We start from the raw sequence: 13,580 nt of genomic DNA on the forward strand, positions 1-13,580 counted from the left end.
AAACTTTTTTGTATTTTATTTTTAGGCCAGTTGCTACTCAAATACATCATTAGGCCTCTGGTCTCCTATCCATCCCTCCATGCCCTTATTGATACTCATCTAGATACAGTTGTCTTTCGATTTGAATCTGTGGCAACAGACTTGGAACATTCATCTCCACCCGAGGTTTTTACAAAGATCAGGCTGGTGTTAGAAGTTCTTCAGAAGCATCTGTTGGGTATGTAACCTGGAAACATTATGTCTTTGCTTTGGAACAGTGATGCTTGGGGTCAGTCAGGTGGCACAGTGCATAGAGAACTGGACCAGGATTCAAGAAGATCTGACCTGACCTCAAACACTTACTAGCTTTATGACTCTGGGCAACTAATGAAACCTGTTTGCCTCAGTTTCCTCATCTGTACAATGGAGATAATAGCACCTATGTGTTCCTTCCCAGTAGCTCCTAGCATCATATGAATGCTAGCTATTATTGTTTCTATAGATTCCTTGTTTCTAAACTTGTACACATATCAGGAGTCTGACTGTTCAGAGGGCCTGAGAATGTGTGTAGGAAAGGGGAGGGGTGAAGGGGTGATGGAGAAGAAGAGCATAATAATTGTGCTTCTGGAGTAGAATAACCTGTGCTTCCCTTCCTGCGTCACAGAATTATCAGTACCAAAAATAGCAGATCTCTAGCAGTGAGCAGTGTCTTGCGTATACAATGCAATTATAATCTATAGTAATGGCATTCATTAGTTCTAGGTAAACATGAAATTAGGTGAAATAGCATTATCAATCAGTAGACATTAAATGCCCATTCTGTGCAAAGCACTTGTGAAATACAAATGCAGGCAGTATTTTATAAGAAAAATTTAATAGATCATACACTAGGTCACAGAAACATGGCATTCAAATGCAGAAAAGCAGAAATAATAAATGCAGCCTTTTCAGATCACAAGGCAATAAAAATATTGATCGGTAAGGGTACATGGAGAGCCAAATCAAAAATTAATTGGAAATTAAATAATATGATACTCCAAAATCGGATAGTTAGAGAAGAAATCATAGAAACAATTAATAATTTTGTTGAGGAAAATGACAACGGCGAGACATCCTTTCAAACCTTATGGGATGCAGCCAAGGCAGTACTTAGAGGAAAATTCATATCGCTGAGTGCATATATTAACAAACTAGGGAGGACAGAGATCAAGGAATTGGAAATGCAAATCAAAAAACTTGAGAACAAACAAATTAAAAACCCCCAGAAGAAAACCAAACTAGAGATCCTAAAAATTAAGGGAGAAATTAATAAAATCAAAAGTGACAGAACTATTGAGCTAATAAACAAGACTAGAAGCTGGTACTTTGAAAAAACAGAAAAAATAGATAAAGTACTGGTCAATCTAATTAAAAAAAGGAAAGAAGAAAGGCAAATTAACAGCATCAAGGATGAAAAGGGGGATCTCACCTCCAATGAAGAGGAAATTAAGGCAATCATTAAAAACTACTTTGCCCAACTATATGGCAATAAATATACCAACCTAGGTGATATGGATGAATATTTACAAAAATATAAATTGCCTAGACTAACAGAAGAAGAAATAGATTTCTTAAATAATCCCATATCAGAAAAAGAAATCCAGCAGGCCATCAAAGAACTTCCTAAGAAAAAATCCCCAGGGCCTGATGGATTCACCAGTGAATTTTATCAAACATTCAAAGAGCAGCTAACTCCAATACTATACAAACTATTTGACATAATAAGCAAAGAGGGAGTTCTACCAAACTCCTTTTATGAAACAAACATGGTACTAATTCCAAAGCCAGGCAGGCCAAAAACAGAGAAAGAAAATTATAGACCAATCTCCCTAATGAATATAGATGCAAAAATCTTAAATAGGATACTAGCAAAAAGACTCCAGCAAGTGATCAGAAGGGTCATCCACCATGATCAAGTAGGATTTATACCAGGGATGCAGGGCTGGTTCAATATTAGGAAAACTATCCACATAATTGACCACATCAACAAGTAAACCAACAAGAACCACATGATTATCTCAATAGATGCAGAAAAAGCCTTTGATAAAATACAACACCCATTCCTACTAAAAGCACTAGAAAGCATAGGAATAGAAGGGTCGTTCCTAAAAATAATAAACAGTATATATCTAAAACCATCAACTAATATCATCCACAATGGGGATAAACTAAATCAATTCCCATTAAGATCAGGAGTAAAACAAGGATGCCCATTATCACCTCTATTATTTGACATTGTATTAGAAACACTAGCAGTAGCAATTAGAGAAGAAAAAGAAATTGAAGGCATTAAAATAGACAAGGAGGAGACCAAATCATCGCTCTTTGCAGATGATATGATGGTCTACTTAAAGAATCCTAGAGATTCAACCAAAAAGCTAATCGAAATAATCAACAACTTTAGCAAAGTTGCAGGATACAAAATAAACCCACATAAGTCATCAGCATTTCTATATAATCCCAACACAGCTCAGCAGCTAGAACTAGAAAGAGAAATCCCATTCAAAATTACTTTAGACAAAATAAAATACTTAGGAATCTATCTCCCGAGACAAACACAGGAACTATATGAACACAACTACAAAACACTTTCCACACAACTAAAACTAGACTTGAACAATTGGAAGAACATTAACTGTTCATGGGTAGGATGAGCCAATATAATAAAAATGACCATTCTACCCAAACTCATCTATCTATTTAGTGCCATACCCATGGAACTTCCAAAAAATTTTTTTACTGATTTAGAAAAAACCATAACAAAGTTCATTTGGAAGAACAAAAGATCAAGGATATCTAGGCAAATAATGAAAAAAAATACAAAGGAAGGGGGCCTTGCAGTCCCAGATCTCAGACTATATTATAAAGCAGCTGTCATCAAAACAATTTGGTACTGGCTAAGAGACAGAAAGGAGGATCAGTGGAATAGACTGGGGGCAAGCGACCTCAGCAAGACAGTATATGACAAACCCAAAGATCCCAGCTTTTGGGACAAAAATACACTATTTCATAAAAACTGCTGGGAAAATTGGAGGACAGTGTGGGAAAGATTAGGTTTAGATCAACACCTCACACCCTACACCAAGACAAATTCAAAATGGGTGAAAGACTTGAACTAGAAGGAAACTATAAGAAAATTAGGCGAACACAGAATAGCATACACGTCAGACCTTTGGGAAGGGAAAGACTTCAAAACCAAGCAAGACTTAGAAAGAGTTACAAAATGCAAAATAAATAATCTGGAATACATCAAATTAAAAAGTTTTTGTACAAACAAAACCAATGTAACCAAAATCAGAAGGGTAGCAACAAATTGGGAAACAATCTTCATAAAAACCTCTGACAAAGGTTTAATTACTCAAATTTACAAAGAACTAAATCAATTGTACAAAAAATCAAGCCATTCTCCAATTGATAAATGGGCAAGGGACATGAACAGGCAGTTCTCAGCCAAAGAAATCAAAACTATTAATAAGCACATGAAAAAGTGCTCTACATCTCTTATAATCAGAGAGATGCAAATCAAAACAACTCTGAGGTATCACCTCACACCTAGCAGATTGGCTAACATGACAGCTATGGAAAGTAATGAATGCTGGAGGGGATGTGGCAAAGTGGGGACACTAATTCATTGCTGGTGGAGTTGTGAATTGATCCAGCCATTCTGGAGGGCAATTTGGAACTATGCTCAAAGGGTGATAAAAGACTGTCTGCCCTTTGATCCAGCTATAGCACTGCTGGGTTTGTACCCCAAAGAGATAATAAGGAAAAAGACTTGTACAAGAATATTCATAGCTGTACTCTTTGTGGTGGCCCAAAATTGGAAAACGAGGGGATGCCCATCAATTAGGGAATGGCTGAACAAATTGTGGTATATATTGGTGATGGAATACTATTGTGCTAAAAGGAATAATAAAGTAGAGGAATTCCATGGAGACTGGAACAACCTCCAGGAAGTGATTCAGAGGGAAAGGAGCAGAACCAGGAGAACATTGTACACAGAGACTGATACATTGTGGTACAATTGAAGGTGATGGACTTCTCCATTAGTGGCAATGCAATGTCCCTGAACAATCTGCGGGGATCTAAAAAATACTATCCACAAGCAGAAGATAAACGGTGGGAGTAAAAACACCGATGAAAAGCAACTGCTTGACTACAGGGGTTGAGGTGATATGACTGAGGAGAGATTCTAAATGAACACTCTAATGCAAATACCAACAACAGGGAAATGGGTTCGAGTCAAGAACACATGTGATAACCAGTGGAATCGTGCGTCGGCTATGGGAGAGGGAAAGGTGGTGGGTGGGGGTGGGGAGGAAAAGAAAATGATCTTTGTTTCCAGTGAATAATGTTTGGAAATGACCAAATAAAATAATTAAAATTTAAAAAAAAAGAAAAAAAGAAAAATTTAAGGGGCTAGTAGGTGGTACAGTGAACTGAGTTCCAGTCTTGGAGTAGGGAGGACCTGGGTTCAAATCTGACCTTAGATACATTCCTTTTTTTTTTTTTTTAAATAACTGTTATCTTTCATCTTAGAATCAGTACTGTGTTTTGGTTCTTAGACAGATGAGTGGTAAGGATTAGGTAATGGGGATTAAGTGACTTGTCCAGGATCTGAAGCCAGATTTAAAGCTAGGACCAGCTTTAAATCTGTCCTGTCCACTGAGCCACCTACTAGCCCCTGCCTTAGTCACTTTATAGCTTTGTGACCTTGTGTAAGTCACTTAACCTCGTTTGCCTAGCCCTTTTCATTCTTTTGTCTTAGAATTGTTACTAAGACAGAAAGTAAGGGTTTAAAAAAAAAGAAAAATGGTCATTTGGGAATTTGCTGCATTCTGTGTATTTGTTATGAGGTTTTAGTTTATTATATAGTTGAAGAGGAGGGGAAGGACAGCTAATAAATGGGGGAAAAAAGGGTGGGATAAAAAAAGGGGACGATTGTGGAAAGGAAATTAGACTGACAGTTTGTGGGGGAAGGGGCCAACTGGGAGTGGCAGTTGGGTTTTGTGACTAGCACTCTCTTCCTGCCGGGGTGGAACTTGCTTCCTGCTGTTGGAGGAGAGAGGAGCTTGTTCAGCCCATTCTGGTGTGGTGTGCCGCCTCTTCTTGATTGAGCCCTAAGATTCAGGCCCAATCACTTCTGAAGGTTAGACATGTTCTTGTTTGCTTTTTGTCTACTGCTAAGATTCTGAATTATACAAAACTGGACTGATATAGAGTAGATGGGAGTGGGAGAACCCTCCGCCAGCCTCTGGGGCCTGGCCTCAGGTCTGAAGCTGAGAAAAAACTCCAATCCCAACTGGTTATTAAACTTTCTATTATTTGAATTCGCAGTCAGATAAGTGAACTATCTTTTCTGGTCATAGAGGGAGCTAAACTTCAGTTATTCCAGGACAAACAGGCCTTATCGGACCCCTGCTGCTTCCTCTCAGCAGGGGGCATCTCCCTCCTTTGCCTCACCAAGCAATATACCCTCTCTCCCCTCTCTCCTCCATACCCTGCTACAAACCTCCCATTATTCCATTTTCCAATCTTCCTATTTCCTTTCCCAATAAATATTACAGACCAAACGGAGAAAGCAATTCTTTATGATAGTTTTCACTCTGGTTTATAGGTTTTGGCCCTACAATTTATAGAAGTTGAATTGCCTTGAATTACTTATCTCTTTATTGAGCTAGCTTTGTTTTTTGACTTTTAGTTCCTGAAGATTATTTTGTAGTTATTGTGGCAGGCTTTGATTATAACACATTCACGATGGTTGGGGTAGTAGTATGTGGAAAAATCTTTTCTATTATATTTAGTTGTTAAGTAACACTTAATATTTTATGGCTCATTCATCATAGTCAGACTCCTGTTTTAACTGCAAGGGAAAATGGGAAATGAAGTGTCCATAAAAATGGTGATGAAGAATGGGATAAATAAATGGATTGTTCCAGTGAGGAAAAGCACGATCACATTAAGAGCTATGTGCTTGAGACCCAGAAAGTCATTCTGTTATCTTGTTTTTTATCAGCAACATTGGTATAACACTGATTATGTCTGTAACTCAGATTTTACATGGTATAATTCAGAAGCATACTTGAAGCAATCCTTGCCACTTGTGTGTCCTGATCATCATACTGCCCCAAAAAATCTTACTTTGGGATATTTTGCTTTCCTTCTTCTTTACCTTTTGTCTTTTAAAAAAAAATTATATCTAAATTGTTTTGTTGAATAATGAAACACTTTTAGCTGTGAATTGAAAAGGATAAAAAAAGATAGCTGATATACTTAGAATTTGCCTTTCTGGAAGTAATAAACTGTTAGTTCTTGTGAAAACAATATCCATAAGGTTCCTATCTCATAGTTTTGCTAGTGCACAAAAGAGAAAAAAAAAGGCAAAGACTTTCAGAAATTGCAGTCTCTCTGTGAGGATTCCTTGTCTTCATTGTCCATTCTTAAAAAGAGAAGAGCATCCATTTATCTTAAAAAAATTAAAAAAAAATTTTTTTAAACCCATACCTTCCATCTTAGAATCAGTCCTGTGTATTGGTCCCAAGGCCAAATAGTAGTAAGGGCTAGGCAAGGGGGGTTAAATGACTTACCCAGTGTCATACATCCTGGACGTCTGAAGCCAGATTTGAACCTAGGACTTCTCATTTCTAAGCTTGGCTTTTTATGTTCTGGGCCACCTAACTGCCTCTTACTTTTAAAATATGAACCACACTCTTCCCAGATGATTCTGTCCTTGAAGGATTTTTTTCATGATATTACCATTTCTTGGTTTTATTCTAATTTGTCTGACTGTTCTTTGCTGTATGTCACCCAGATCCTATTTCCTAATTGTGGGTATATTCCAGGGCTCTGTCCTGAGGCTTTTTCTTCTCTTTACTTTCAGAAGTTTTCATGAGTTCACCTATCATCCCTATGCAGATGACTCCCAAATCCAGTCTCATTGTCTTTTCTGACCTCCAGTTCTGTGTCACCTACTGCCCATCAGACATTTTTAACTGGATATCCCATCAGCATTTCAAAATCAACATGTTCAAGACAGAATTCATCTTTTCCCAAATTTGCCCTTTTTTCAGGCTCATGTGTTCACAATTGTGGAGTTATCTTGACTCTTCACTTTTCTTCACTCCACATATCCAGTCATTTGTCAAGTTTTACCATTTAAAAAAAATATCTACAACATTTGCTTCCTCTTTTCTCACATACTACACTTCTAGTTTAGGCCCTAAGTAATTTCTCACCTAAATTATTGTAATATCTGTCTAATGGTTTTCCTGCCCATAGCTTCTCTTTTCTCCAGTCCATCTTCTATACAACTGCCAAAGTGATTTTTGCAAAGTGTAAGTCTGACTGTGACAGTCAGCTTACTCATCAGCATCCCTCTCCTCGACCCTAGTTACCTCAAAGTCAAATATATGCTCTTTTTTTTTGGCATCTAAAGCCTTTTACAGGTTGATTTTAGCCTACCTTTTAGCCTTATTTTACATTATTCTCCTTCACATTGTGGTCCAAAAAAATGGCTTTTTGTTCTTCACAAAGGATGCTCCACCACATGATGCCTTTTCTGCACCTCCAACCCCTGGGCTTGTACTGGTTTCTTTCTCCTCTGTATTATGTTTATTTTGTATTGTATATACTTATATATTTTGTGTATATATACTGATGGTGTAAGGGGTAAATTTAGGAGTTTTTGACTGAAATATAAATTTAATTGGTCGCCAGGGATTAATTCAAATCCCAATAAAAATATTCAAGTCAGGTTGGGAATTTTATGGTGATTTAATTGATATAGAGGGAAGGAATTAAGAAGAAGAGAGAGGGAAAAGGGTATAAGATTTCTCTGGCTTAGCCTGAGCCAAAGGGAGTTCAGAGACCTTCCAGCCACAAGGCCTCTTCCGAGATGAGGGGTCTCCTAGGAGGATGGCGTTTTTAGGAAAGGTAAAGGAAAAAGGAATCAGCCTAAACTCTGAGAGATCTCAGGGAAGACACCTCACCTGAACTGTGTTACTAAGCTTCTCTCAGTTTTGTATCAAGGACGCTCACTGCCAAATCTGGACAATAGCTGTAGCCATGCCAAGATGCCCAGCATGCTGCCACCAGCCACCTCTCTGCCAACAGAGCCAGAGCCACCTTTCCCCAAAAAGAGCCCGGAGAGAGGAAGTGACGCGAAATATATAGACTGTTTTTTACATCACGTCCTGCCTCTCACATGTACCAATTGTAGCTTAAGCTTGACTTAGGAGAGCTCAGGGGGTCTGTCAGTTGTTTCTGATTTGACATTTGCTAGCTCATGTCTGTCACAGGCCATCCTTCTCAACATTTAATCCTTAAGTAGGGGTGTAGACATTCCTGTTTTGTTAGACTAAGCAGGGTGGAATAATTCTAAAATTCACAATGGTATCTGTTTATACATATATACACATATATCTTAAATACATATGTATCTGTTTACATATATGTGTGCAGACATATACACTCATGTGAATGTGTATTTGTCTCCCATGATAGAATATTAACTACTTGAAATGAAAGCCATAAATATAGGAAATTATCCTGGGAAAAGTGGTTCAGGGGGCAGCTGGGTAGCTCAGTGGATTGAGAGTCAGGCCTAGAGCTGGGAGGTCCTGGGTTCAAATATGTATTCTGACACATCCTAGCTGTGTGACCCTGGGCAAGTCATTTACCCCCATTGCCTATCCCTTACTACTCTTCTGCCTTAGAACCAATACCTAAGACAGAAGGTAAGGGTTTAAAAAAAGTGGTTCAAAGCAGTTCTCTTTGGATGTTTTGTTGTATGTTTTTTATTTTAAGGGATAAAATCCAGAATTTTTCTTTAGTGAAAAGTACTTTCCCTTCCTTCATTTTACTAGCAGCAGTTACCATAGTTTTTGACATTTGGTATTTTCAGATATGATATTTGACTGATTTATTAGAGTTTCTCTCCTAAAATATGCAGTCCTAAAAGTTTGCTACAATTTTAAATGCAAATATAATTTTTAAAACTGTCTTTGGATTATTTTTAAATTGGGACATTTTTTTTTCCTGAAATTATAGTACGATGTAATGGAAAACATTCTGTTTAAAGAAATTTGTGGTGCTTTAATTATTCACATTTATTTTGCTTTTTACAATCCTATGAGAAAGCCTGTGCAAGTATTTTTCTTTTTTTATTATTTATGAACTCAAAAAATTTCAACAAATATGAATATTTCATTATACAAAGAAGATTGGAAAAAAGAGAAGACTATATACGAAGCTGTAAATCTCCCACTATGTATAGCTTAGTTTTGTTTGACTATTTCACATTTAACATGGTGACTCTAACATTGTCTTTATTGTCTGTGTCTGTTTCTGAATTTCTTTCTTCTCTCTTCTGTTTATTTTTAAAACCGATTCCTTGATTCGCTTTTCTTTCTTTTCATATAGTATTATTATTCTCTCTCCTATGTCTCTGTCCAAAAAACCCAAAACCTCTTCATGTTTACATGTAAGTGTAGTTATGCATTGTAAAAAAAAAATACTACATTGTTCCTGTCTGAAAATAGACGTCTTGTTTTTACCTCTAGTCCACTATCTTTCTGTTCTGATAAGGTAAACATGATTTATCTGAGTCTTAAGTCTTGACTGGTCATTATATTGATCTTTTTAAACCTTTCACAGTTGTTTTCCTTTACATTGTTGTTGTTACTGCATAAATTGTTCTTTTATTTTGGCTTATTTCACTTCATTCCAGTTCATATATGTTCTCTCAGGATTCTCTGAATTTGTCCCTTTAAATTATAATATTCCATTACATTCATATGTCATAATTTTTCCAGCCATTCTCCAGCTGGTCGACATTGATTTTGTTTCTAGTTCTTTGCTAAAGCAAAAAAGTGTTGGTAGAGATATGTTTGAACATATGGGTTCTTTCCTCTTCCTTCAGTCTCTTTGGGATCTAAAATGGGGTTAGAGTCCCAACTGTGCAATTCTTTGGGTAGTTCCATAGTTGAAGAACATAATTTAATTATCGCTCATTACTAGGACTGATTCTAAATAATAGAATAAAACAAAGCCAGAGAATGCTGGATGTGGTGAAACATGAGAATGAATACCATATTTGCTCCACATTGACATTTTAAAACTCTTTGTAACTTTTCAGTATTAAAACATAGTTCCATAAGCTATTGAAAATTACTGAAACATTAGGAGTGATTTCTAAATGGATGAATTCACTCAATAAACATTTATTAAGTGCTTACTACAAAAAGCTTCAGAGATTAATAGAAATTGTAATTGTTGTTCTTATTATTACTACTTATATAGGACACTGTGCTAGGTCCCAGAGGATCCTCACAAGAAGAGCTGAACAAATGCAGGTGAATACATCTAGTGAAAGGTTATGTCATTGTGATAGATATGGACTCAGAAAAGAGACAATTATTGGAGATATAAATGCAGGGGGTGAAACAGAAATATCTAGGTTTACTGTGATTAAGAAGGATTTATCACATAAAAGTTAAAGGAAAGCTTATAAAACCACTGAGTTTTGGCATGAAGGCAATAATAAAAATTTAAATAGCTGCACCAAGATTATGGCAAGGAAGACATTTGTACTTGCAGTTTTAAGTTTCTTACTATTGTGAAATTATATAAACCTAAAAGTATGTAACATCAAAGTGTTAATGACCAAGTACTGTAGCTGCAATAAAAAGGGAGTAGTTTTCTTTGTACATCCTCCTCCACCACCCCCTCCCAATTTTGAGAAGAAAATCAAGAAAATTAATATCCTGTGTATGCTCACCCCCACTTGGCACACATACCTTTTATTCTTCTTCTAAAGAGCAGCTCCTGCTTTAGAATAGGCTACTTTAAGCAAAATGAGCTTTCCTATTGCCTGGGTAGGATTAAAAGAAAGGCTTCTACTGTGGTTAAGAAAAATGGTAAAAGTAATCACTATGCATTCTCTTGTCACCTCCTTGTTTATCTTTGCCACCTTAGACTCTTACCAGGGTTAGGAATATAGGATTCTTGCTTTCTTGTATCACACCTCCTTCAAATCTTCTGATCATTGTACTCTTGTAACTTTTAAATTTGAAAGGAAAGAACATCTTAAGCATAGTCAGTAGTCAGTAAACATAAGTGCCTACTGAACCAGGCACTGTGCTGAGTGCTGGGGATAAAAAAAGAAAAAAAAAAGGACAGTCCCTGCCCTTAAGAGATTATGGGGGAAAACAACATATAAGAAAGCTGAAAAAATGGGGGTTCGGGGGGGTAAAACATAAATGTTATGGAAAGTTGTAGATTTGTTTGGTTCTGTCAGGTAGTTCAGCTGTTAAATGGAAATCATTAAGAGACAGATTTCTACACAATATGAAGAAAATCATCTTGTTTAAAAATGGAATGGCCTCCTAATGAGGAAATGAATACAGTCTGATTAAATATCTTCTACTGGATAATGACTTGTTATGAATGTTATAGAGGCAATTTCATGTTTTTTTGTAGGGGCTAGCACCCTGAGACCTCTTCCCACTTTAATGCTATGATTTCAGTCCCTTTTATGTGCATATCTTATCATATAGTAGGTGCTAAATAAGGGTTCATTGAGGATTCTCTTAACTTTCTAATAGCTAGAGCTATCATACAATACCATATGGATTAGATCATGAGTTTCTTATCTCAACACACTTAAGAGACTACATAGCCATGTGCCAGAGATGTTACAAAAAACATTGGATATTGGATAAGAAGTTAGATTTAACTTCCAAGGTTATTTCCAACTTTGACTCCCTAATTTCCTATTCAGATTATATAATAAATTACAAGATCATAAACCTTTTATTTTACAGAAGAAGAAACTGATGCTTAGTTTAAATAACCTGCTCAAGATCACATGAGTAGCAGGTGGGGTTTTGAACTGAAATTTGATCCTCTGATTTCAAATCTAGTATACTGCCACTATACCACACTGACCCATCCTTCTTTCTTTCCCTTATGCACAATTTCGCATGAATTAATGTTTTGCCCTTAAATGAAGAATTGCTGTAGGAAGGGAGAAATATTAGGAGATTTAGGTTATTTTTTCCTCCTGTTAGTGTGGATCTGGTGTTCTTAAGTTAAAAAGGCTGAAAATCTCTGTCTGAGAGACTTGCCTCAGTGCTGAATAGACCTCTTCACATCATTTCAACCAATTATATTGTCTAATTCATGGCCAGCAAAGATTTTTTGTTTTTGCCTGAGATTTACATATATTTTTTATAACAATTTAGAATTGAGTGATTAAATCTTATCATCGGCGCTCACCTGGACTATTATAATAGTTTCCTATTTGGCCTCCTGCCTATAGTCTCTTTCTAGTTCAAGCCATCCTTTGTACAGTTGCCCAAGTGATTTATCACTCCCCTACTTAGTAAACTTCATTGACTCCCTGTTGTCTCTAGGATAAAATATAAATTTCTCTGTTTGGGTTTTAAAACCCAACAACCTAGCAGTCTCTTTTTCTGCTTCATTGTTTATTATTCCCATGAGTGACATGATTTGGGTAGATGTCCGAGTGTCTCATTAAAGGTATTATTGGTATTAAAGGTTTTAAATGGTTTATTTCATTCCAACAAACACTGGCATTAGTTAGAACAGTGTAAAATGATAACAGAGATGCCAGGGTTATAGTAGTCTGATAGTCTCCTTCCTGCATGCTAATGTTCTGTCAAGTAGACTTCATGTCTCATACATGACACCCCATATTCTGTTTCTTTATTTTGCTGTGACTGCCCTCTATGCCTATAATCTATTCCCTTTTCATTCCTTTACTTAGAAGGGCCTTGTTTCTTTTAAGATTGTGGTTATACACTTCCTATTACATCTGTCCTTCCTGATTTGCCCAGCTGCTAATGCCCTCTCTCACCAAAGTACTCAAAATTTATTTTGAATATGTTCAATTTGTACTTCTTCATATGTATATATTTTCTCCCATGATAGAATGTAATTTTTGTATTTTATCTCTGGCACAATACCTGTCACATAGAAAATTGTTTTAAAAACCTTTGTTGATTGATTATCACAGCATACATTATGAGAACTTGATTTACCATCTTAAATGACATATGGCATCTAGGGAAACAATAGATCTTGGATCAACTTTTATTTTTAGTTCTGAGTAGGGATAGGTAGGAGCCTGTTAGCAGAATGAGTAAAAAATGGGAATGAAGAAAATGTGGGAAGGGAAGACAGAGAAAAGAAATAGCTATATTTGGTAGAGTTGAAAAATTTTCTTGATGATCATTTTAGACATTACTAAGTACTCTGGAACTCATTAAATTTGAAGACGCACTCATTATTGTGAATCCCAATAATTCTGCAAAGATTTTATTATATTTTTATTATTTTAAAATTTTATTTAGTCAATTTAGAATATTATTCCTTGGTTACAAGAATCATATTCTTTCCCTCCCTACCCTCCTCCCACCTTTCCCATAGCCAACGCACAATTCATGTGTCCTTGATTAGAACCTTTTTCTGCAAAGATTTTATGTTATACATTAACCAGTTGTCTCCCAAATGTAAGTTAAAAGATTAACACTATAATGCGT

At 36.3% G+C, this 13,580-nt stretch overlaps 1 protein-coding gene across 1 annotated transcript in view; it reads left to right on the forward strand.

The window, feature by feature from the left end:
• Positions 1–13,580, forward strand: part of ZW10 (zw10 kinetochore protein) — a 67,854-nt gene that overhangs the window by 31,900 nt on the left and 22,374 nt on the right. Inside the window, exon 7 of the mRNA XM_007494779.3 lies at positions 26–217. Coding sequence (XP_007494841.2) covers positions 26–217 — 192 coding nt within the window. The remainder of the gene's footprint in view (positions 1–25; positions 218–13,580) is intronic.

This window comes from Monodelphis domestica, chromosome 4 (genome assembly GCF_027887165.1).
Source record: "Monodelphis domestica isolate mMonDom1 chromosome 4, mMonDom1.pri, whole genome shotgun sequence".
In the NCBI taxonomy this organism is placed as follows: Eukaryota; Metazoa; Chordata; class Mammalia; order Didelphimorphia; family Didelphidae; genus Monodelphis; species Monodelphis domestica.